The 24,855-nt window shown below is 48.6% G+C and overlaps 1 protein-coding gene across 1 annotated transcript; it reads right to left on the reverse strand.

The window, feature by feature from the left end:
* Nucleotides 1-960: 960 nt before the first annotated feature.
* TEKT2 (tektin 2) lies at nucleotides 961-17,434 on the reverse strand. The gene is made up of 9 exons (XM_066639089.1): nucleotides 17,279-17,434; nucleotides 14,693-14,818; nucleotides 13,543-13,748; nucleotides 11,864-12,007; nucleotides 10,646-10,760; nucleotides 8,595-8,702; nucleotides 4,625-4,768; nucleotides 2,954-3,033; nucleotides 961-1,174 (listed from the first exon to the last, which is right to left on the reverse strand). Exons 1-9 carry the CDS (start codon nucleotides 17,432-17,434, stop codon nucleotides 961-963), a joined length of 1,293 nt encoding a protein of 430 aa, XP_066495186.1.
* Between the last annotated feature and the right edge of the window lie 7,421 nt (nucleotides 17,435-24,855).

Consider the following 24,855-nt stretch of genomic DNA (forward strand, 5'->3'; position numbering starts at 1 on the left):
GTCAGCCTTTTTATCCATGGGGGGTCCGTTCCAGGACTCCCCACAGATCCGGTCACTTCTGGTTGGATGAGCAAACAGGAAGTGGCTTCCCCCAGTATCCACAGCATCCACAATGAGTCAGACTCATGGATTCCAAGAGCTCTTGTTGGCATCCTTCAGTCTCGGAAGACTATGGTGTCACACTCTGAATGGTGGTTCTGGAACAGTGTCCTCTCCAGTGCGTGAAGCCTGGGTAAAGTAGGTATGGAGGATAGGCTGTTACCCATGCAGCAAATCCCCTCTCTCCACGTCGCTGAAATGGTCCAATGGAAAGGCAGAGGCCAATGCGGTTGGTTCCAGCAGCGTCGCAGGAGTTGCCAGAACGTGACTATGTTCAGCCATGAACTGCCTCAGGGACTCCTGCTCTGGATTTTGCCTCGAGGTTGACTCCTGAAGCCTTTCCCATAACTGGATGTAGCCACAAGGCAGTGGAGGTTTGGGATCAGAGTTTTCCTTCTCTCAGTTGAGCTGGCTTCCCAGGCTAGCAAGTCCCATCTACCCGGTGGCTGTTTAGTCGCCTCTTAGGACAAGTACAGCCAAACTGAGGGCCTATTCTTATCCCCAGCCCCCAGGGGTAATACAATAATAATACAGGTGTTTCCCTCCAGGGGAAGAGCAGACTGTCAACAAACAGACCCCAATGAGCCTAAGCTTGAAATAATTGGCAATGGTGAAAACAACACTTCTAACACGGGATAGGCTTGTTTATTGGATCTGACACTTTCTGGGAGTAGCAAAGTTGCACCAGTCAAACAAAGGGCAGTTACACAACTTTGAGAATGGGTTGGGAGGAGAAGAGGCATCATTCTCTTGATGCCTTGGTATGGGAATGAATGGTTGAAGGTGGCACTGATGCCCCTTTTTTCAAATGGATTCCTTGGTCAGCACTACTCAAGGGATTGCGCACCCCCGGCCATCGCGCTACGACAGCTCCAGCTGCCGGCTCTTGAGGGGCGAGAGAGTACGGTTGGTGGTCCGGTTGAAGGTGTCCACCTCGGGCACAAACTTCTCTGCAGGGACGGTCAGCTTCCGCCTGCTATCCATGCACTTGTTATCCAGCATCAGGGAGTTCATTTTGAAGCCAATGTCTGTCTGGATGCGGTACAGGTGCTTGTAGAGAGCATCCAGAGCATCTCTGTGGAAAGCCAAGAAGAGCGGGTCAGCGGCTCACCCCACCGGTATGCGAATCCAGGCACCCAACTCCTTTGCCCAGTGGTTCCCAGACTGTGCAGCACAGAGTCCTTGGGTGCCGTGGTAAACTCACAGAGGTACTATGGGACATCCCCAGTGGCTCTCCCAAGTACTGCCATCTTGAATTGCGTGAGATCTCGCACAAGTCCAGAGGGAGAACCGGGCGATGGCACTGTTGCAACAGGACTCTATGACCGTGGTTAGTACCCACTAATGCAGCCTAGAAAAGCTCCCACCCAAGAGGTTCCTCCCCTGTGAAAGAAAGGTAATGGTGGTTCAGAGCACTCTTGGGCAACCGTACTGGTAGCTGTCATCTTTTATTTCCTATAATGCATTGCTCCCCACTGCTGCATCCAGTTGAAGATGCTCTAGCGCAGGGGTGCCCAAACCCCGGCCCTGGGGCCACTTGCGGCCCTCGAGGCCTCTCAATGCGGCCCTCAGGGAGCCCACAGCCTCCAATGAGCCTCCGGCCCTCCAGAGATTTGTTGGAGCCCGCACTGGCCCGGCGCAATTGCTCTCAGCAGGAGTGTGACTGTTTGACCTCTCACGTGAGCTGTGGGATGAGGGCTCCCTCCACTGCTTCTTGTTTCACATCTGTGATGCAATAGCGGCAGCAAAGGAAAGGCCAGTCTTGCTTTGTTCAAGGCCTTTTATAGGCCTTGAGATATTGCAAGACCTTCATTCATTCATTTAAGTTCATCTTTAATATATTCATTTATGTAAACTTATGTAAATTTATTCAAATTTTAAATGTAAATTAATTCTTCCCCCCCCCCGGCCCCCGACACAATATCAGAGAGATGATGTGGCCCTCCTGCCAAAAACTTTGGACACCCCTGCTCTAGCGCACCCACACTTCCTCTTCCTCTCTTCCTTTCTGAATCCAGATAGTGGTAGAAGGCACAGAGGCAAACACTCCACCAATCTACTGCCTGAGGCAACTATCTCAGTTGACCTCGTGGACAAGCCAGCCCTGGGCCCATTTAATTACAGAGACCAACAAACATTTTGCTGTCTTAAAAGTTAGGCTGGGTATATTTGAGATACCAATTCCAAAAACGATGTCAGTTTTGCCCTAGGCCATATAAGTTTTAGAGATAGCCTCATTAGTGAATCGCTTCCTCATGAGGAAGCTGCTTGAAACTTTCACTAACGAGGTTTTCTAGACCAGCCATTTTCAACCACTGTGCTGTGGCACACTGGTGTGCCACGAGTGGTCCACAGGTGTGCCACAGGAATTTGGGGGAAGGTCATTTATTAGTCAGGCCAATGGGAGATGTCACCTCTCCCCCCCACCACCACCACCAGCAGCATGGTGTGCCTTGTCAATTGTCAAAAACCTGGTGGTGTGCCTTGACCGTTTTAGTGCCTTGTCAGTGTGCCGTGAGATGAAAACGGTTGAAAATCACTGTTCTAGACGCTGAAACTAGATGTGATGGAGCAAAACTGATGCCATTTTTTGAATCAGTACCCCAAATTCATATAAAACCACACACATTATGGGGGAAAACAACATTTATCTGACCCTACATTTTGCAGGCCTATATTATTTATCTCAATAAATAAACGTGTGTGTGGAACCGGTGACCCAGGTGCCCCTGACAAATCATCACCGGAAGCCACAGTGGCATTTGCCTTTGAGCTGCCGAAAGAGCAAATGAAACCCAGTCCTAAAAAGTAATCCTGCCTATTTCACATCTTTCAAAGAGAGAAATGGACTTACTGTGACTGCGCCAACTTCTGCTTCAGAGCAGCGATGGTGCCCTCAAGCTGATGAACCTCATCCGTCAATCCATGCTGAGCCTGAAAGTCAAGGACAGGAAAGTTTCACCTGGATTGATGAGTACCAGGTGCAGGTTGTGACTAGTGCAATTCTTCCTGGGTTAGTTCAGCTCCCACTATCGTTGCTATCTCGGTTTCTCCCCAAAACGTGCAGGGCCCCCAAGTTACAGTGGTTGCTCCTCTAACATCTTTTATTGTTTGAGCTTGAAGAGCCAAACATGAATGGACAGCGTGGTGAGGTGGTTGAAAACAACAGAATATTAGAAGATATAAAAGGTGCAGTTTAGATCTTTTTTTTGTTGTTGGCAACCTTCAGTCTCGAAAGATTCTGGTATCGCGCTCTGAAAGGTGGTTCCGGAACAGCGTCTAGTGTGGCTGAAAAGACCAATTCGGGAGTGACAATCCCTTCCACACCAGGAACAAGTGCAGACTGACACTGGTCTGTCTCCCTGGCTGTGGGCCTTCCTTCTTTGCCTCTTAGCCTCAGACTGTTGGCCAAGTGTCTCTTCAAACTGGGAAAGGCCATGCTGCACAGCCTGCCTCCAAGCGGGCCACTCAGAGGCCAGGGTTTCCCACCTGTTGAGGTCCACTCCTAAGGCCTTCAGATCCCTCTTGCAGATGTCCTTGCATCGCAGCTGTGGTCTACCTGTAGGGCGCTTCCTTGCACGAGTTCTCCATAGAGGAGATCCTTTGGGATCCGGCCATCATCCATTCTCACGACATGACCAAGCCAACGCAGGCGTCTCTGTTTCAGCAGTGCATACATGCTAGGGATTCCAGCACGTTCCAGGACGGTGTTGTTTAGATCAGGAGTTCCCAAACAGTGGGTCGTGGGCTGGACCCTCCCGCCCGCTCTGAATGGCTCCAAATAGGAGGCGTTCCAGAGGCTGAAGAATTACCAGGAGCCTCCGGAGGGCTTATCTGTGTCATGCCTCCGCAGGCCTCCAAATGGCCCGCAGAAGCCTCCATAAGCCATTTATGTTTTTCGGAAGCCACTTCCAGTTTGCTTCTGAAAACTGGAAGCCGCTTCCTGAGGCTTCTGCAGGCCATTCTGAGGCCTCCGGAAGCACCACCAGGAGCATCTCAACCCACTGCAGAGGATGAGGTGAGTCATGGTGCTGAAAAATTTGGGAACCTCTGGTTTAGAGTGCTATGAATGAGCCTGCCCTCCCTTTGGGCTCAAAGCAGTTTTCCCTCCCCTCCCCCCCCATTCTTGCAATCTTTTGCTTTCACGTCAAAGCAAACCACAGTTTCATGCTATGTACAAACTCAGGGAACTGTGGCTTGTTAACTAGAGTTAGAAAAAGGGTTATATAACATGGAACTGCAGTTTATGGAGAGCAAACTCCTCTTGAAGGTGAGAGGGTTGGGGGTACACGTCAGTCCAAGGAGAGGCATCCTCATGCACGGCAATAAGGGATAGTCATCTGAAGCAAGCCAGATAGTTATCCCCTTCCTCCCATCCTTCCCCTCACCCACAAGGCCAGCAGCTATTTCTTTGTCCTGAATGCTCATTTCCAAGTGCCTATGCTGTCTTTTTTTTGAGACATACACATCAGTAGTTCGGTCCACCTCTTCCCTTCGATGTCATGACGTCACGTCCCTTCGTTACCTGGTCACGACACAGCTCCATGTTGGGACGGTAAGTCCTGGTCTCCAGGCGAGTGTGGGCCAGTTTCAGATTCGCCACCTTTCTCCGGAGGTCTTCCTCCAAGCGCCGGATGTCCTCTTCCATTTCAGCAATTTCTTCCAAGGTCTGAGGAAATCAAGGACACCATGAGGGTTGATCTTGCAGAGCCAGGAACAAACCATGAGGGGCGTCCAGTGGGTGCCAGAGGGCCAAAGCACCAGCCCCACACCTTCACACAGCATCTCCACCTCGCTAACCCACCGAGTGATATTCTCCCACCTGTCCCCTCTCTGCTTGCAGCTAACCACCACAGATTTTGGGGGGGGGGGGAGTAGAAAAAAATGAAAAGGGGACTTCAAATTCAATCTCCACCCTTTCCACCAGGTCCCTTCTAACAGTGCAGTTCCCTTGTTTATCCACAAATAACGACTCCAGTGATCTTAAAAGAAAAGATTTATTAAAACTAAACTCCATTTGCAAGTAAGGTGTTTGACCCCACCCCAAAGGGCTAATAAAGGGGCAGCCCAGCTGAGTACGTACAATACATTTGGAAGCAGCAACAAACAAAGAATCTAGCTACAGGTATAACCTAATTATTCATGGATTTTTCACCTGCTGTTTTATCTCAATGTGATGAGAAGGGCCTTTAATTTAAAGGAAAAAAGTTGCTTTACAGTAGCCTCTTTGTGCAGGAAAGGGCAGCTGACAGACAATCCATCCATCATTCTCTCTCCAGGCGCTTAGAACAGCTTCACTCCCAGGCAAGCGACCCCTCCCTTCCCCATGAGCACATGAAAAATGCAAGTGATTGTCCCCTCCTCTGATGAAGGAGGGGGTTGCTGCCTTTCTAAGGGAGTGAAGCCTTTCTAAGCATCTGGAGAGAGAACAATCGATTCTGCCTAAGAGTCTGCCTAATGCTCCTGTCGTGCATTACAAAGGTCAGAAGGTTGTTTTTAAATCGCTGAACAAAGAGACATGGTTTTTTAAAAATGGATTTCCTTTAATGTGATTTTTGCTATCCACGTAGGTGCTGAAAACAGAACCCTTGCGGGCACCGAGACTCAACCTGTACTTACTAACAGACTACATCTTGAAGTCCCAGTCAATGTCCATCCGGCAAAGTGCCCCACAGCCATGGTTCTGAGAATAGGCACCTATGGGTGCACCTTGCCCACCTTTATCCCCAAAACCCACATTGGCTTAGACCAATCAGCTCTCTCAAATTTGTGCTGAACCATGCCACCTTGACCCATCATCCTGTCAATCTCCGTTTCATAGGTGGCTGGGAGACATCAAAACAGCACCTATTTCTGCAAGAGATATTGAAGTGTGTATTACCATTCAAACCTGAAATATTCCTCCTAAATGTGACATCAGAAAATAAAGACCAATGTAAGAAATACCTTATTGTACATATTGCTACAGCAGCAAGAATATTGTTTGCGCAAAAATGGAAATCCACAGACGTGCCAATTAGAGAAAATTTAATAGACAAAGTTTATGAAATAGCAGAAACGGAAGTTTTAACAGAAAGAATGAAAGAGAGAGATTTAAATAGAGTAAGAAAGTATTGGAAGCCTTTTTATGACTGGATAGATAATTTTAGTTAAATAATATTGAGTGTTTCGATAAATCTAAATTTTTATACTGATAAATATGATCACCTTGGTATTGATGATTATTGTGTGTTTTTTTTACAATCATTTGATTGTGTATTTTTTTTTTGGAATGATGCATGTTGTAATCTAGGGCCAATACCCTCATGTGTAACCTGTGTAGTACCTGCCCTAAGTATAACCCATTTTCCTTACCTGTATCTGTAATAAATAAATAAAATATATATTTTTTAAAAACAGCACCTATTTCTGTCCTTGGGTCTGAGCTCATCTGGTAACTTGGCCATCTGGAGCTCACCCCCTCTTTATTCCTAATTCTTCCAACTGATACCAACTACGAAGGTTGTACTGCCCTTAGAGATCCAGACCTGTCAATACTTAAGATATTCACACTTAAATATAAAAGGTTCTTATAGGAAGAGTGTCTCTGCTTTCAATACAGGCCAAAAAAAAAATTTACATTTCAAAGCAACTTCCCTCATTTCCACACCTACCAAAGTTCTCAGAGGGAAACCAAGTCCAGTTTCCTGACATCCAGAAAGAGCTGGGCAGGTCAGGCCCATCAATGCGGACGGGTGCCTCCAGCGGTGAACTGCCACCCACCACCCCATTCCTCCTCCAGATCAAAAAGAAAGAGGAACAATGGAACAGAAGATGAAATGTGCGGGAGAGATGTGCTAGAGAAGCAATTTTCAACATTTTCCTTCTCATGGCACACTGACCGCTATGGTCTTCTCTACAGTCTTAGGCTCTTGTGATGTCGCTTCCAGCTTCCAAGAGTCTCTGCCGGGTTCTGCAGCTCTGTTTTTAGGGTACCTGTCCACAGTAATGACTTGCCTGTCCCTCTTCCCATGCCAGCAGAACTACTGTTCCTACAGACAGTTGCCCTAGTAACAGCCACAGAACCTGGATGAGTTTTTCAACTATTTCAGCTGCTGCACTCCAAACTCCTGCAGCACCCCTGCAGACAAGTCTTGAAAATAGCTGCAGCAGAGTATCTCCAACACACCATTGTCATGAATATGTACAGTTTGGGCCTAGTGACATGTGAAGCCTGAACCAAGCTAAAACAGTAACACAGAAGTGGCTTGCAGTCCTAGCTGCTAGGAATTTACAACTCAATGGAAGGTGATTGTGTAGCACCCAGGCAGCCAGAAAGACGCCCATCAAGGATGGAATGCAGCTGTAGATCTCCAGGGGGGAGGGAAGAGCTGAGAGGGCGAGCTTCCAGCCCCACTTCCGGAGGACAGGGTCTTTTGGGTCTTTGTCTCTTGGTGAGATAGGTGGTGGGGGCACATCCTCACCCGCCAGGACCATGTGGCCTCTTATGTAACTGACCTGAGGATCTACAAAAGAAGCTGACCCAGGTGAGAGTCAGAGAATAATAGAGTTAGCCAGTTAGCTTTGTTGTTTTATGCTGATATGTTTCCTAGAAGCTTTTATGCCTCTAGCATTTGCTGCCTTTTGTAACTTTTTGTAACCCTATGTACTTGATAAAGTAAAAATCCTTTTACCATGTTGGTTCATTGTCTGTTGGGGACAAAGATTCAGAATCCTGCCTAGCCGTTCAGCAAGCTACCAAAAATCCTCATTGTGGACTAGTAACTTGAGGACTGAGATTTTAAGTAAAGGAAGTGCTCAGTGCCTACAAGGGATATAGTTAAGCCTAGAGGGTCTCGGTGTCCCTGGACTGAGGCACTGGCTCTTACAGGGTGGTGGCAGTACTACCGAACAGGGATCTTTGAGGGCTCTAGGGTTCAGAACCAACAACTCTGAGCACCCCAAAACCCTGGGAGTGAGACCAAGTATACAACAACCATTTGCCTCTTTCTTTTGAACCCAGGGAGTGGAAGAAGTGGCAGCCACTGGGGGGCTGGCATTCGACATGGCAAGGCCTGCACCACGCATGAAGGCAGCCACAACTTTTGGAGATCCTGAGCCAGCCTGCAGTATTAATATTTATATACAGCTTTTCAATGAAAACATCCAAAGCTGCTTACGTAGGAAGAGAAACGGGGGAAGTGTTGCCTGGTGTGAAAAGGGTCACAGTCTTTTAAGACAAAGGATGGACCCACAAATAGGCACAGGGACTGATGCTGGGCTGGGTTGAATAAGGACAGTTGCACCACTCGGCTGAAATAAATGAGAACCGCCACTAAAAGGAGGTCCTCTTAGCCCAGAAAGCATCATTCCCATTTTGCCCAAGGGTGTCCCTAAGAACTTCGAGAGAAACACAAAAGCTTTGCATCCAGGACAGCCACAACCCCCAGTGTAAACTCATCCTCTACAGGCACATCTCAGCACGTGCTGTTCTGAAACGCAAATCAGAGACTGACATTCTTCTCCTGCCAGCGCAGCTCGTCAAGGGCTCTTTCCAAATCGTGGATCCTCTTCCTGAAGGCAAATTCGCTGGCCACGCGCTGAGCTTCCAGTTCATTGTCGGTCTAGGGGGGCAAATGCATGTTTAAAAAGTTAGCCGGGAGATGGTTTTCCAGAGTGTTCAAAACGTTGAGAAGGATTCAACTACAGGCATTTCTGTTTGTCCCACTGAAAAATAGGAAGTGCCTGAGAATAGAACTAGATCCAGGGGATCAGGGCAAGTGAAGAGGCTCCAACTGGACACCAGGAAGAAATTATTGATGGTCAGGGCAGTTTGGCAGTGGAACCAATTACCAAGGGAGATGGTGGATTCTCCGTCTCTGGAGATCTTCATGCAGAGGCTCGATAGGTGCCTGCTGGAGACACTCTAGGAGGATTTCTAGATGGCTTTTTGGGTCCCTTCCAACTCTACAACTCTATTAAAAAAACTACAAAAACTTTTTAACCAAGGTGAAAGTGGGTTGAGAGTCCACACTGCAAGTAGTGGTCCTTTTCAGCCCATTTCCAAGCGCCTGAAAAAAAAAGCCATCTCCTGTTTTGTTGCCCAGTTAGAGTTTGTTTATAAGACTCTTCCTCCATGTTGCTCAGGGCAGCACACTCCCCACTCTTGTCCATAAAACAGCCCTGTGAGGAAGATTAGGTGTGTGAGTGACTTAAGGTTCTCCAACGACACTCGCCAACAAAGATAATGTACATTACTGTGATTTCAGCAGCTGGGACCGATCTGAAAGCATTTTTAAAACTCCAGCTGAAAGTCGTGAACAAGGAGAGCCCAAAACCTCATGCCACCTAAGGTGGCATGTCAAATGGCACACACCTCCCTTGCCAGCAACTCACCAGCACCTTCCGTCACTCTCATTTTTCCTGCCCACTGGATTTGAAAAGGAAGTGAAGGAATAAAACAAGAGGAAGTGTGGAGAGTAGACGGAGACAGAGAGAGACTCTGCTTACTGCTCTCCAATCCTGCTCAGTTCCCCGTCTTCCTTTTCAAATCCAGCAAGCAGGCAGGAGATGGAGTAGTAGAGTGGCACACTGCCAGTTTAGGTGTAACGGCATTTGGTACGTCCTTTCAAGTGCCAGCAGGTCTTGGACCAGCCCTGATGTAAACTCTCACTTGCAGTCTGATGTGGTGCAGCCCAGATTCAGGGGTACCACCCCGCTGAGACCAAGACCACGCAGTTTGCACTGCAATGTGGGGGGAGGGAGGCCTGTGAGTTGGCTGAAGATAAAGCATCATTAAGAACATTTGCTCTCTGTCGGAAGAGCCAGACATGTAGTTTTGCTCCCAGTCTGGGTTCCATTTCTCAGTAAAGTGCAACCCAAACAGAACACTACAAACTGGCTCATAGACTTTTAAAACACAGGCACAAACGGAGGACTCTTACAACTTGACTCTTACAAGAGTTTTATAAAACTCTTAAGTTTTATAAAAAAACTTATCCATAGCTCATCGGTTCGCTCTGATGTGTGGTCAGATTATGCCTTTCACTGAGTGGCTTCTCCAGGCCAAACTTCACATGGTAGGACAAATTGTCTCCCTTTTCCAACTAGCAGAATATTTGGGCTTTTTAATGGCAGTACGTTGTAGGGGGAAAAACACCTTAACTTCCGATGACTCCATTCCACATTTTCAGTATTGCAGCAATTTTAATGACACTAAGAACATAAGAACAGCCCCGCTGGATCAGGCCATAGGCCCATCTAGTCTGGCTTCCTGTATCTCACAGCAGCCAACCAAATGCCTCAGGGAGTACCCAAGACAACAAGAGACCTGCATCCTGGTGCCTTCCCTTGCATCTGACACAGCCCATTTCTAAAATCAGGAGGTTGCCCATACACATCATGGCTTGTAACCTGTGATGGATTTCTCCTCCAGAAATGTGTCCAATCCCCTTTTAAAAGCATCTAGGCCAGATGCCATCCCCACATCCTGTGGCAATGAGTTCCACAGATCAACCACACGACACTGATTGGTTCTTAAGAGTTGGGAAGAACTGGGGTCACTTGCCTGGGCAATGGTGAGGGCCATCGCTTCCCGCAGGTCTGCAGCTGCTTTCAGTTCTGCCTCTGCCCGATCCTTGTTGTACTGGCTATACTGGTCCCATTGCTCTGGGGTGAGGGATCTACAAGAGCCAGAAGAATCACTCGCTTGGTCGTTTGGAAGGAGTTTCAAGTCCAAACCCTCCCCCCACTCTGTCAGCATAATAATAAATAATAATACAGGTATTTCTATACCGCCTTTCTTGGTCCTCAGATATCTCCTTAGACTTTATTCAAGGCGGTTTACATAGGCAGGCAATTTAAATCCCCGTAGGGATTTTTACAATTTGAAAGAAGGTTTCTATCTTTCAAGAAACCACAACATTCAGATGTTTCTTTCTTGATCTGGTCGCACATCCTGGCCTCCATCCTCCCACGCTCAGAGCAGATGGAATAGCTCGGCTTCAGCTTGTCAGCTGCTTCAAGGTCGCACGGTGCCGGTGGCCTCGAACCGGCGACCTTCGGATGTTACCTTCAGGCAAATGGAAGCTCAACCCTCTAGACCAGACCTCCAGCATGTTCATGATGGATTTAACAGCGGTTTCCAAAACTTCAGAGACACTTCAGGGTTATTGTGTGGACGGGAAGGAGAACAGAGGGCAGAACAATCACTTCATTTCGCTGGTGGGGGTTCAGGAAACCGCTCAGGAATGGAACCCCCTTGGCAGAGCAAGGGAGAAACGATTGTTCAGTCCACGGCAGGGCACACAGAAAGACTCAGATCACATACAAGAATACAGAGGAGTGGGTGCACATGCAAATTGCCCTCTGCTATCTGGCCTAAGAAACACCTTTTACAGTGCTGGCTCTAGCGCACCACTAGGTTTGGTGCCAGTTAGTGCGTGTGGCGGCCAGCGCTGCCTCTTCCAGCCTTGAAGGCACTTCCAGCATGTCCTCTCACAAAGGCCCCCCCACGCCACCTGTTTGGCTTAGCACCACCCAACATCAGGGGTCACAGCATACCTGGCTACCTCGCTGGATAGTACCCCAGCATGCCTTGCACTATGCCGTCTGGGGTACTAACCAGCCAAGGAAGACAACCACATCGCAACCCCTAATGTTGCACAGTGCAAAAGGTGGAGCCGAGCCGACAACAGCTTCCTCCAAACTGGTTACTTGACAAAGCCGGGAGGAGGGCTGAAGCAGGGGCTTTGGACGCACAGGATGGCAGCAGGGAGCCCCTTACCCAATCGGCACTCGGGTAGGGTTGACTTTGTAAGAAATGTTGGGCGAGTTAACACTGAGCGAAGTGCAGGTCCGGTCAATCTCCAGGGCTTCCATTTTCCCACGGTGGTCCATATTCAGCTGCTGGCGGGCCTCCTGCAAGAGGCTGTGAACAAGAAATAATGTAAGAACATAGGAACAGCCCCACTGGATCAGGCCAGAGGCCCACCTAGTCCAGTTTCCTGTATCTCACAGCGGCCCACCAAATGCCCCAGGGAGCACACCAGATAACAAGAAGACCTGCAAGGCTTCCTGGGAATTGTAGTTAAGAACGTAAGAACAGCCCCACTGGATCAGGCCATACTCCCATCTAGTCCAGCTTCCAGACCAACCAATCTTTAAAAAATCTTTTGGAGCTCCAAAAGTGATCCTCTGAATGGGCAGAGCTGCTGAAATTCTGTCATTCCACAGATATAAGAACATAAGAACAGCCCCACTGGATCAGGCCATACTCCCATCTAGTCCAGCTTCCTGTATCTCACAGCGGCCCACCAAATGCCCCAGGGAGCACACCAGATAACAAGAGACCTCATCCTGGTGCCCTCCCTTGCATCTGGCATTCTGACATAGCCCATTTCTAAAATCAGGAAGTTGTACATGCACATCATGGCTTGTAACCCATAATGGATTTTTCCTCCAGAAACTTGTCCAATCCCCTTTTAAAGGCGTCCAGGCCAGTCGCCATCCCCACATCCTGTGGCAAGGAGTTCCACAGACCAACCACATGCTGAGTAAAGAAATATTTTCTTTTTTCTTTTCTAACTCTCCCAACACTGAATTTGAGTGGATGTCCCCTGGTTCTGGTGTTATGTGAGAGTGTAAAGAGCATCTCCCTATCCACTCTGTCCATCCCCTGCATATGTAAACATTAAGACCAATTTTACAGCTAGAGGCTAAGACTTCCCCCCCTCCTAAACTTTTGTGCACTGGAGGCAAAGGCAATGTCTCAAACTGCTGTAGTGCAGGGGTTCTCAAACGTTTCAGGACAGAGATCCACTTTTGTAAATGACACTGTCAGGACCCACCTAACTTTATGAGACTTTTAAAAAAGGTGATCTAGAAAGCAATAATATTTTTATTTTTTTTACAAGTAATTTTTTTTTATTTATTTGCAAAAACTTGATCTATTTCTCATAATGAGTAGCCCTCATGAATAGCCTTAAGGCTTGAGGGGTTTAGTTACTGACCCAGCTTTTACCTGCCCAACTACCTGTTACTGATGGACTTGGGGGGGGGGGAACACACCTGAATGATGCTCAAACATTTTTCTCTCTACATTCACACAAGCTAGTAAACTGCAGGAGCTCAGCTCTTGAGGCAAGAGGCCTCAGGGCTTGGGGCAATTAGTTATCTGATCTTTCCATTCTCCTGTGTTTTCATTTGAGGCTGTGTGGGACCCACAACTAACAGGGTCCCAACCTACCAAGTGGGTCCCTACCTACTGTGGGTTGGGACCCACAGTTTGAGAAACGCTGGTTTAGCGAATGGCTTTAGTAACAAACACTCGGAGAAATAGCTGGTGTTCAAATAAACTCCCCACTCATGCAGACAGGCTGTTCAAATCTACCCAGGGCTGGCTTGAGTGCAACTGGCACCTCCAGCGTGACTCCTCTTCTCCCCCACCAAGACCCTATGCCTCACCAGAGCTGCTCAAAGGCCTCATCAATTTTTTGCTGCAGGTCCTTCTTGGCTGTGTCGATCACCTCCACCTCTTTGTGCAGCTCCTCCTCCGCAGGGTCCCTCACCACCTCAATGCCCCGGCGGCTCTCCCGGAGGGTGAGGCACTCAATAGCCACATCAAGCGGCAGGTTCTTCGCCTGCAGTGCACGCTCCGCGGCCTCCTTCATCTGAAAGGCAATGTGAAAACAGGGTCAAGGAGTGGCCTCTCCTTTCCTCCCGTCCTTTCTGGGGACATTGAGGGCTTGGATTCTTAGGCTGGATCTGCCTGCTCAGAAGGACATCAGAAAAGCCCTGGAGGATCAGGCCAAAGGCCCATCAAATCCAGCTTCCTGCATCTCACAGCGGCCCAACAGATGCTTCCAGGAGCACACAAGACAATAAGATACCTGCACTCAATTGCCACTCCCTTACACCTGGCGTTCTGAGGTCGCCTACGTCTAAAAACAGGAGGTTGCACAAACCCATCGTGGCTTGTAACCTGTGATGGATTTTTCTTCTAGAAATCTAGCCAACCCCCCCCCCCTTTTAGCACTGTGTGTCCCACAATGGTTGCCTTTTTGAAGGTAGGATATAAAACTCTAAAAAATAAGTGGACACAGAGACCAGTCAGGTTGACTCGGGGTATATTTTCCAGATGGATCAACTGGATTCCAGCAGGATCCAACATTCTGCTGAAATGCCACCACATCAATTGCTTGCTCCCAACCTGCACTGCCCCATCAATCATTAAACTGGAAATTAAACCCTAAGCCTGCTTATTAGACACCCGACTCCATCAAAAGTCAGCAGGGAAAGTGCATGTTTAAGACAGGAACACTCAAAGCAAAATATACCATTATTTCTTTCTTGCAGAAACCTAACCTGGGACATGAAGCGATTGTATCCTGTCCCTCTCCAAGACGCTCCTTCTTGACCTTTCCCCTCTTTTTTTCCCCCCCTCGCAGGTTGTTTTCTAGATACTGATTTTGGTGGCCTTTGGGAAAGGTTGGACAAGGTGACAAAATGTGACAACCTGGAATTCAGCCAAGTCTATAGCTCAGCTGGGAGATGATGTTGAAGGTGCTTAAAGATCATGTACCCACCCCCCCTCCAAGTCCGTCGTCCCACATACTTGGGTCAAGGCGTTGATTTCCGTGTCGATGTCCGTGAGGCATTTATCCAGATCCTCTTTCCACCGGTTGACACAGTCGATGCGCTCGTTCAGACGCGTGCGGTTGTCATGTTCGTCCCATTTCGTCTGGACAGGAGTGGAGGGAAGCACAAGTTTCGACCAATGCTTTCCAAAAGAGCAAGGCAAGGCCCGTTCCCGAGGCTGCCCCTTCAATGCCTGGGCTAGTTCCTGTCCAGCACCTTTGAACGTGTCGCCTTCACAAACCGCTTTCCCCAGCAGGGAAGCTACTTCTGAATATGCAACCTATTCATATCTTTTCAAGATAAAGGTAGAAAGGTTATTTGCAAGCAGAAGCGATTGTAGTGCTGGCCCAAGACTTTGTCACCTGAGACAGCACACCAAATGTTGCTTCTCCCCCCCCATCAGCAGTGCGCCAGCCACTGCTTCTCCTACTCCCTACATTCAAAGAGGAAGGGGAATCATGGTGGAGAGTGGTTGGCTAGAACACTCTCACACTCTCCCCCACGCTCCCCCCTTCCTCTCTCAATTCCAGGAGAAGCAGAAGGTGCGGGTCTCTGCAAATCTGCTGCCCAAGGCAACTGCCTCAGTTGACTTCACAAATGGGCTGTTCCCGGAAGCTTGTGGGACGGGAAAGAGGAAAGAAATGTGGGTGAGGAATACAAAACCCTCCCCTTACAATCTACCCTCCTGCAATCCCTCGCCCCAGGCACTTACTCTGGATTGGTTCTCCCATGCTAGAAATTAGCAGAGTGCTTGGGGAGAGAGAGGCTGTAGGAAGGTGAACACCAAGAGCAGGAAGGTAGAGTTCACATCTCCTCACCATTTTGCAAATGGGATCAAAGCAGTTCTTTGTTCAAGCGCACAGACATTCTCCCACTTTTTCCATTTGTACCCCCTACGTGCTCCAGGTACCCAAAGAGAGCCTTTCAACACCAGACCTTCCTCCATCAATCTGGCCAATCCCCTTTCCAAGGCAACTAAGCCTTCAGGTACCATTCCCACATCTGGTGGCAAGGAGTTCCAAAGATTAATTACATGCTGGAGAAATGTTTCCTTTTGTCTGTACTAACTCTTCTGACACTCGATTTCATGGTTGCCTCCTGGTTATGGTGTTGTATAAGGGGGGAGAACATCCCATTAGCCACTCTATCCACCCCATGCATAATCTTATATGTCTCAATTGTGTCTGCCACGAGGAGCCTTTTTTTCTAGACAGATTGTCTCCTCGTCATGGGCTGACATGGGCATCTACCTCTGTCCGTCTGCCTGCACCTTTCCACCTCTGTTGCTCCTCTCACCACTCCCTGGGTTCAAAAAGGAAGAGCCGTGCTGAAAGGGAGCCTCTCCCATGCTCTAACCCTAGGGCTGTCCAGACTCTGGTCTGTGGGCCAGATCCAGTGACCTGCCTTAGCCCTCCCACATGTGAATGACACTTACCATTCTGCAGGGGAGCCTCCGCAAAGCCCCTCCAAGGACCCCCAGTCTTTGCACTGGCCAGCCACTTCCGGATTCCAACACCCCAGCGGGCTTTGTGCCCAGATTTCTGGGCAGATGCGACTGGCCAGTGCAAAGACTGGGGGTCCTTGGAGGGGCTTTGCGGAGGCTCCCCTGCAGAATGGTAAACATCATCTGTGCTGGGGAAGCCTTTGCTGGAGTGCAGCAGTCTCCACTGCCCCCCTTCTCCATACTTCCGCTCCATTCCCAGAAGCCTCCTGGATATGACCAGAAGGCACGTTTAGTTCACATTTTGACTACTTCCAGTCATGTTCAGAGGTGTCCTGAGGCAGGGGAAGGCCACACATGCCCTCTCCGCACCTCAGAACACCTCCAGAGACAGCCGGAGCTTTCTGGTTGTGTCCGGGAGATTGAGGTCCTCCAGCTGCAGGCTCAGCATTCACAATATTCAAACCTTTGGATAATAATAATAACAACAACAACAACTTTATTTTTACCCCGCCTTTCTCCCCGAAGGGACTCAAGGCGGCTTACAACATATTAAAAACATAATTTAAAAAACAAATAAAAACATATTAACGCATCATAAAAAAAACAGCAGTCAGAGTAAAACTAGGTAAAAAGAGCATAGAGCAGCAGCAAGTCATAAAAGAATCAGGCCTGTAAAAAATATTAAAAGACGTTAAAAAGATGTTAAAAGGCCGAGAACTCAGAAGGCCTGTTTAAACAGAAGGGTCTTCAGGCCTTGCCAAAAAGTCTCAAGAGAGGGAGCCATTCTCAAGTCAAGGGGAAGGGAGTTCCATAGCGTTGGTGCCACTACGGAGAAGGCCCTATTTCTTGCCGCCGCCCCACGTACCTCCCTAGGCGGCGGCACTTGGATAAGGAGGGCCCAAGGAATTTATATTTCTATCCTGGCTATCCTGCAATGATTCCCTGCCTGACCAGGGCCCCCTCAATTTCTGGGCACGGACCCAGGACCCCAGAATTTCTGGGCATGGATCCACCAACCTCACTGGATAGTTCCTACCTGGCTTCGCCTCTTTCCCCCCCTCCTTTTATGAGTCCACAGAAAAAAACTTTGGCCAAGGAGGTTAAGGCCGCCCTCCCCACCTGGTTGTTTGTTTCGTTGCGAAGGATCCGCGCCTCCTGCCTGATCTGGTGGGAGGCGGAGCGCTGCCGCTGCGCGTTGGTCGAGATGAGGTCGAAGCTGGTGTGCCAATCCGGGAGGGTGAACCTTTGGCCCGGCTTCATACTCAGAGTGGCCATGGCTGTGACCTGCAACCAAAGACAAGAAAATAGGGCATCTCACAGGTGCACTGACACCAGGGCCAGATTTTGACACACAACATCCAGAGGGGTGTCTGCCTTCATCTATGGCAGCAAACACCCCCCCCCCCCAAAAAAAACCGCTGCATTTCAGCATTTTTGTTTTGTATTGGCAACCTTCAGTCTGGAAAGACTCTGGTATTGCGCTCTGAAAGGTGGTTCTGGAACAGCGTCTAGTGTGGCTGAAAAGGCCAATTCGAGAGTGACAATCCCTTCCACGCTGGGACCAAGTGCAGTCTGTCCCTGGTCTGTCTCCCTGGCTGTGGGCCTTCCTTCTTTGCCTCTTAGCCTCAGACTGCTGGCCAAGTGTCTCTTCAAACTGGGAAAGGCCATGCTGCACAGCCTGCCTCCAAGCGGGCCGCTCAGAGGCCAGGGTTTCCCACTTGTTGAGGTCCACTCCTAAGGCCTTCAGATCCCTCTTGCAGATATCCTTGTATCGCAGCTGTGGTCTACCTGTAGGGCGCTTTCCTTGCACGAGTTCTCCATAGAGGAGATCCTTTGGGATCCGCCCATCATCCATTCTCATGACATGACCGAGCCAACGCAGGCGTCTCTGTTTCAGCAGTGCATACATGCTAGGGATTCCAGCACGTTCCAGGACTGTGTTGTTTGGAACTTTGACCTACCAGGTGATGCCGAGAATGCATCATTTCTCATGCGTCATGAAATAAAATTTCAGCATAAGCTGCTGTGAACAACCACTTCAGGACATATTTCTGTTGATTCAAAGTTCCCTTCTTTTAAACAGGGGGTCTCCTTTCCAACTGGAGCTGGTTGTTCATGTTTTCTTCTTCCAAGATGGTGGCTAAAAATGCACGGAGCACCTCATGGTGGAATTGTTCAAGTGCTGGGCCGGGACCAAGGTCACCATGCTTAAAACTCTACTGCACCATGAAGCTCATGAAGGTGGACCCAAGGGGACAGTCACCAGCTCTCCTTCTCAAAATGGTAGTCATGAGGCTAAAACGGCAGGGTAGGTTAGAGAGAAAGTACGCTGCCCCTTGGAGGCAGGCAGGCAGGCAATATAGAAAGGGGTCATCAGGTCTAATAAAAAAACTACTTGCAGCGATTACAGCAAGTTGCCTGTTCTACTTCCTCTCCATTTTCATTCCCAGTTTTCTCAAAAGGTGGAAAGTTGCACAATCATCAACCCATCAAATGCAGCTACAGAAGACCACCAGAGACTCAAAATTTCTGGTTTTGCAGCATGCCAGAGGCTGAAAAAATAGGGAGTTGGTCAAGGCTTTGCATTGGGCAGGGGTGTCACTAGGGGGTGGGACAACATTTTAATTTTGCTGGTTGTTTGCCACTGCTGTTGCCACTGCATTAAGCGATCTACAGGAATTGTGATTTACAAACTAACGTGAGTACAAAAAACATGACTAAGGAGTCTGGTATGGGAGGAGGTCCATAAGGGTGACATGAGTTCTTACCCTGGAGTCCACCAACCCTAGTGATGCCTCTGGCATTTGGTTCAGTGGGCCACAAGCGGTAGAATAAGCAAAAGCCAAACCAACACCCCCTGCTGGTTTCAGCGTCTCTTGCTTCCAATATGCAGCCCAGGCCTTGGCTTGTGCAACTGTGGCAATCCATCCTGAGACAGGGTTGCTGCTATATGTACCCCTTCATGGGAAGAACCACGGCTCAAGGGAACGAATATCTGCTCTGATACTGGGACCTTCCACGGGTAATCCTGGCCACATCCCCAGGCACGGCAGAGGAAAGTCCAAAAAGTTGGAGAGGCACCTGCTAGTCTGTGGTGACAATCCTGGCCTATCTGGACCTATATGGTCTGACTTATTATGAACCAGCTTCCTAAGGATCTTCATGTCCAACACTGTGTTTGTTCTGCAACCATGTCTTGCAAGCATGGGACATAGCGCTGGGCAGGATGCATCCCCAGGAGCTTTCCTCTCCAAGGAACTTGCAGCTGTGGGCAGCCCCTATCTGAACAACTTGTTGTTGGCATCCTTCAGTCTCGGAAGACTATGGTGTCATGCTCTGAATGGTGGTTCTGGAACAGTGTCCTCTCCAGTGCGCGTAGCCTGGGTAAAGTAGGTATGGAGGATAGGCTGTTACCCATGCAGCAAATCCCCCCTCTCCACGTCGCTGAAATGGTCCAATGGAAAGGCAGAGGCCAATACGGTTGGTTCCAGCGGCATCGCAGGAGTTGCCAGAACGTGACTGTGTTCAGCCATGAACTGCCTCAGGGACTCCGGCTCCGGATTTTGCCTCGAGGTTGACTCCTGAAGCCTTTTCCATAAATGGATGTAGCCACAAGGCAGTGGAGGTTTGGGATCAGAGTTTTCCTTCTCTCAGATGAGCTGCCTTCCCAGGCTGATGAGTCCCATCTACCCGGTGGCTGTTTAGTCGCCTCTTACGACAAGTACAGCCAAACTGAGGGCCTATTCTTATCCCCAGCCCCCAGGGGTACTGAACAACTAATGTTTTTCAAATATATTATGGCACGAATATCCCTGCTTTCTTCCATCGTGGAACTAAGTAAGGCTGTCAAATGGTTTAGGCCTGCGGTTCTCACACATTTAGCCACATTTTAGAATAAGAATCTGTAAGGACCCACCCAAAGTGATGTCATGAGCAGAAGTGACATCATCAAGCAGGAAAATTTTTAACAATCTAGGTTGAAATCCTTCCCCCACTTACCTAGGAGTAAGTCCCATTTACTAACATTGTTAAAAGAACATACATAGTAGCTTGTTAAAAGTACAGATCTGTAACACTTCCCAAAATGCAGTCACATATCATGGGAGCATCAAGTCTAACATATTAAAAATAAAATATTGAAATGAATGGGGACCCACCTGAAATTGGCTCGCAACCCACCTAGTGGGACCCAACCCACAGTTTGAGAAACACTGGTTTAGACTGTCCCAGCTCCTTTTAATTAATTTTTCATTTTGCAGATATCTGTGTATTGCAAGCCTCCTTCACAGAAGGTCTTAATCTCTTTCTCTCACTCACTAGCACATCAAATTTATTTTTTTTTTAAATGCATGGAGCAGGCAAAACCCTACGGTTCTTAGACATGTATATTTAACAGATGATTTGGGGAAATTAACAGCAGACTGTACAAGGGTTCTGTTCTTCCAATGAGCTGCTCTCAGCCATGATGTTAAGTTGAGAAGGTCATTAAGCTAGCCAGCCTACAGAGACCTGACTGGCTTGTCTGAACCTGCTTAGATCCATTCTGTGTGACTAGAATATACAGTTTCCTTTGTTTGAACTCCAGAGTCATTTAAGAACATAGGAACATAAGAACAGCCCCACTGGATCAGGACATAGGACCATCTAGTCCAGCTTCCTGTATCTCACAGCGGCCCACCAAATGCCCCACGGAACACACCAGACAACACAAAGTATGTTTCGGGAGTCCCATACCTACTTCCCATTTTGCAAAGCTGCCATTTACCCCAGTGAAATAATCACTAATGAAATTACGTACGAAGATGAATACATAATTTTGTACATTGAAGAGGTGAATCCCACTGATTAAAGCACCTGCAACCCTCCGCATAGGGCTGGTCATATCTTGAAGTAAAGAGAGAGCCCGCCAGGGGACGCAGACTTTCAGAAGTCTTTTTTTTTTTTTTTAATGCACAGTTCACACTGATGATTGTGGGTTATAAAACAGGTGTGTGGAAGTGCAAATAAAAGGAGTGAGGCATACCAGTGATTTTCCAAAGTGCACTCCAATACCTAGAAGCTTTAGGGACCTGTCTGGAAGGGATGCAAGCGCATCCATCTCTACCCTGGCCAGGACCCAAGTCATGCAATGCCACCCCCAGGCGGGACCCCCTGGTCCCCTCACTGTTAAAGGGTTTACACATCAGCTGAAGAGCTTTTATCTGGCCAGGTCTTCAGGGGAACAGCTTTTATCCTATGCCAGTCAATTACCTGGGAATAGGTTGCATTGAACTCAATGGGACTCACTTCTGAGTGGGATATGCCTAGGACTGCACTATCACTGCCCTGGTTTGAATCTCACCCTACACAGGTGCTAAGTATTACTAGCACATGCAGACAAATGGGGATGTTCTTACTCAGATACCAAAATATCTTTGCCAGCCCTGATCAAAGGAGGAGGAGGACACAATGCAAGGGTGAAAGTAGGACAGATGACAAGAGAATGTTCCCCATAAGTCACAAAGGAAAATGGGGGAAAAGGTGGTCTATAGGCAGAGAGAGCAAAAGACACCTTGGGCACTCTTGAAGGAGAGAAGCCTCGAGATCAGCCCTGTGGCTCCACCAACTCACCCTCTCTCTTCCCCAGACGGTCCTCCTTGGCTGCCTGCAGCTGTTTTATGTTATCAGCCTGGTTGCTAACCACTCTTTGTGCCGGTTGCCAAGCAGCCAGGATTGCCCAAAGCCAATCAGAATTCTCTTGCTACTGTTTACAAGGGAGGGAGGGGGAGAAACCATGGCAACCCTGGAGATGCTAAGAAAAGGAAGGGATTGCTGGGATGGCAGAGTTACCAAAAGGAGGCTGGGGCACCCATCAGCCAAGCCAGGGGCTGTAAGAGGAGCAGGGATCCTGGTTGGCCAAAGGAGGCATTGATGAGCTGGAGGCATTGGCTGGCCAAAGGGGGCACTGATGAGTTATCTTGGCAGCTTACAGCCTGAGGAGGGACATGATTGAGACATACAAAATTATGCAGGGGATGGACAGAGTGGATAGAGAGATGTTCTTTACACTCTCACAAAACACCAGAACCAGGGGACAGCCACTAAAATTGAGTGTTGGGAGAGTTAGAACAGACAAAAGAAAATATTTATTTACTCAGCGTGTGGTTGGTCTGCGGAACTCCTTGCCACAGGATGTGGGGATGGCATCTGGCCTGGGCACCTTTAAAAGGGGATTGGGCAAGTTTCTGGAGGAAAAATCCATTATGGGTTACAAGCCATGATGCGTATGTGCAACCTCCTGATTTCAGAAATGGGCTATGTCAGAATGCCAGATGCAAGGGAGGGCACCAGGATGAGATCTCTTGTTATCAGGTGTGCTCCCTGGGGCATTTGGTGGGCTGCTGTGAGATACAGGAAGCTGGACTAGATGGGCCTTTGGCCTGAGCCAGTGGGGCTGTTCTTATGTTTTTAACTACAATTCCCAGGAAGACTTGCAGGTCTCTTGTTATCTGGTGTGCTCCCTGGGGCATTTGGTGGGTCACTGTGAGATACAGGAAGCTGGACTAGATGGGCCTCTGGCCTGATCCAGTGGGGCTGTTCTTATGTTCTTAACTACAATTCCCAGGAAGCCTTGCAGGTCTCTTGTTATCTGGTGTGCTCCCTGGGGCATTTGGTGGGTCACTGTGAGATAGAGGAAGCTGGACTAGATGGGCCTTTGGCCTGATCCAGTGGGGCTGTTCTTATGTTCTTAACTACAATTCCCAGGAAGCCTTGCAGGTCTCTTGTTATCTGGTGTGCTCCCTGGGACATTTGGTGGGTCACTGTGAGATACAGGAAGCTGGACTAGATGGGCCTCTGGCCTGATCCAGTGGGGCTGTTCTTATGAGTGAAACCAAGTTTTATTTTTTTTAAAGCAAAAATATCCCCAAATGCCTTTCAGATCTCTTGCAAAACAGCTGTGATGAGTGAGCTGCTTTCCCCCTATTTTTCCTTAGTATTGGACATTAGAGTCCCTTAGAGGACTTTGGGATGCTGCAGCCTCCCACCCCCACCCCACTTCCCCAAAGGTCTTGCGTGGCATCCTAGATGCAGAAGCCCTTGCCTTGGGATGCTCCTCTGAGATTCTCTGTTTGAAATGCTCTTCCTATAAAGCCCCATGAGCAACTTGTGGACAGATCTGGCTTCAGGCCTGGGATCAGCTGGAGACAGCCAGCCCTCCTACTGAGATGGGCATGGAGTGTGCGAGTCTGGTTGAAGTGGCTGGGTGAGACCCCCCCCCATTCAATTGGATGACCTTATAGCAATCAAATGTAGGTGATACAAGCTCCTGCGCACAGCCAGAGTGAGGTTTGCTGTTAGAAACAGCAGCTGATTCACAACAGGCACAATCATCTATTCCCAGTAGCTGGTCATTTCCAGCTAGATGTGATTGGAATTAGTCTTGTTCGCATGCAGTTTTCACTCCAAGCCAAGCCAGACTCTACTCTAGAGTCTGGTCCAACAAGAAGATGACAGAACATACCAAGATCCAGGTCTACAGAGCTTGCATCCTGAGTACACTTCTGTACTGCAGCGAGTCATGGACTCTTCGCTCACAACAGAAGAGGAAACTCAATGCTTTCCACATGCGCTGCCTCCGACGCATTCTCGGCATCACCTGGCAGGACAAAGTTCCAAACAACACTGTCCTGGAACGTGCTGGAATCCCTAGCATGTATGCACTGCTGAAACAGAGACGCCTGCGCTGGCTCGGTCATGTCATGAGAATGGATAATGGGCGGATCCCAAAGGATCTCCTCAATGGAGAACTCGTGCAAGGAAAGCGTCCTACAGGTAGACCACAGCTGCGATACAAGGACATCTGCAAGAGGGATCTGAAGGCCTTAGGAGTGGACCTCAACAAGTGGGAAACCCTGGCTTCTGAGCGGCCCGCTTGGAGGCAGGCTGTGCAGCATGGCCTTTCCCAGTTTGAAGAGACACTTGGCCAACAGACTGAGGCAAAGAGGCAAAGGAGGAAGGCCCACAGCCAGGGAGACAGACCAGTGTCAGACTGCACTTGCTCCCGGTGTGGAAGGGATTGTCACTCCCGGATTGGCCTTTTCAGCCACACTAGATGCTGTTCCAGAACCACACTAGATGCTGGTCCAGAATTCACAGCGCGATACCATAATCTTTCAAGACTGAAAAGAACTTTCAGTCTACAATCAAATCTACTCTAGCAGCAGTTTGGACTCTGGTTTCCCTGCTGGGTATTACAAGTTATTGCATCCACCAATGCTCTCTTTGGGGCCATCCAAGAATAGTTTTACTAGCCTGCTCTTTGCACTTCTCCCACCTCTACCCTCATTTTGTGTAATTCCTTAAAAACAAAACAAAACTGGTCATACATATTTTGATTCCTTGCCTGCCCAAGTCCACGTTCACGTTCACTTGTAACCCAATGGGTTGTCCAATTTCTAGAGCCACCCAGATTCACTGCTGCAATCTGATTTTAAAAAAGAATCCTTGGGTTCTCTGCTGTCCTGGAAAGGGAGGTCTTTCCCAGCTTTACTTACCATAGATACTTGCCTGTAAGTCAATCTCACAGATAAGTTGAGGGCAGGTTTTTGAGCCAAAATCATGGAATTTTCTGTGATCCTTGGAAAAGTTGGGGGTCAAACTTAGGGGGTGTTTCTGACTATAGACTGATTTTACCCAAGGCCAGATCCTGAAAAATA

The sequence above is a fragment of the Tiliqua scincoides genome, chromosome 10 (genome assembly GCF_035046505.1).
Source record: "Tiliqua scincoides isolate rTilSci1 chromosome 10, rTilSci1.hap2, whole genome shotgun sequence".
Taxonomy (NCBI): domain Eukaryota; kingdom Metazoa; phylum Chordata; class Lepidosauria; order Squamata; family Scincidae; genus Tiliqua; species Tiliqua scincoides.

What these genes read in the sequence shown, in the direction of transcription:
- TEKT2 (XM_066639089.1), bottom strand. Translation starts at nt 17,434, where the DNA reads ATGGCCACTCTGAGTATGAAGCCGGGCCAAAGGTTCACCCTCCCGGAT. An exon ending in CCTACCCGAGTGCCGATTGG is followed by an intron (nt 10,761 to 11,863) that starts GTAAGGGGCTCC and finishes TGGCTCTTGTAG; the next exon opens with ATCCCTCACCCCAGAGCAAT. An exon ending in TGCGCTGGCAGGAGAAGAAT is followed by an intron (nt 4,769 to 8,594) that starts GTCAGTCTCTGA and finishes TGATTTCCTCAG; the next exon opens with ACCTTGGAAGAAATTGCTGA.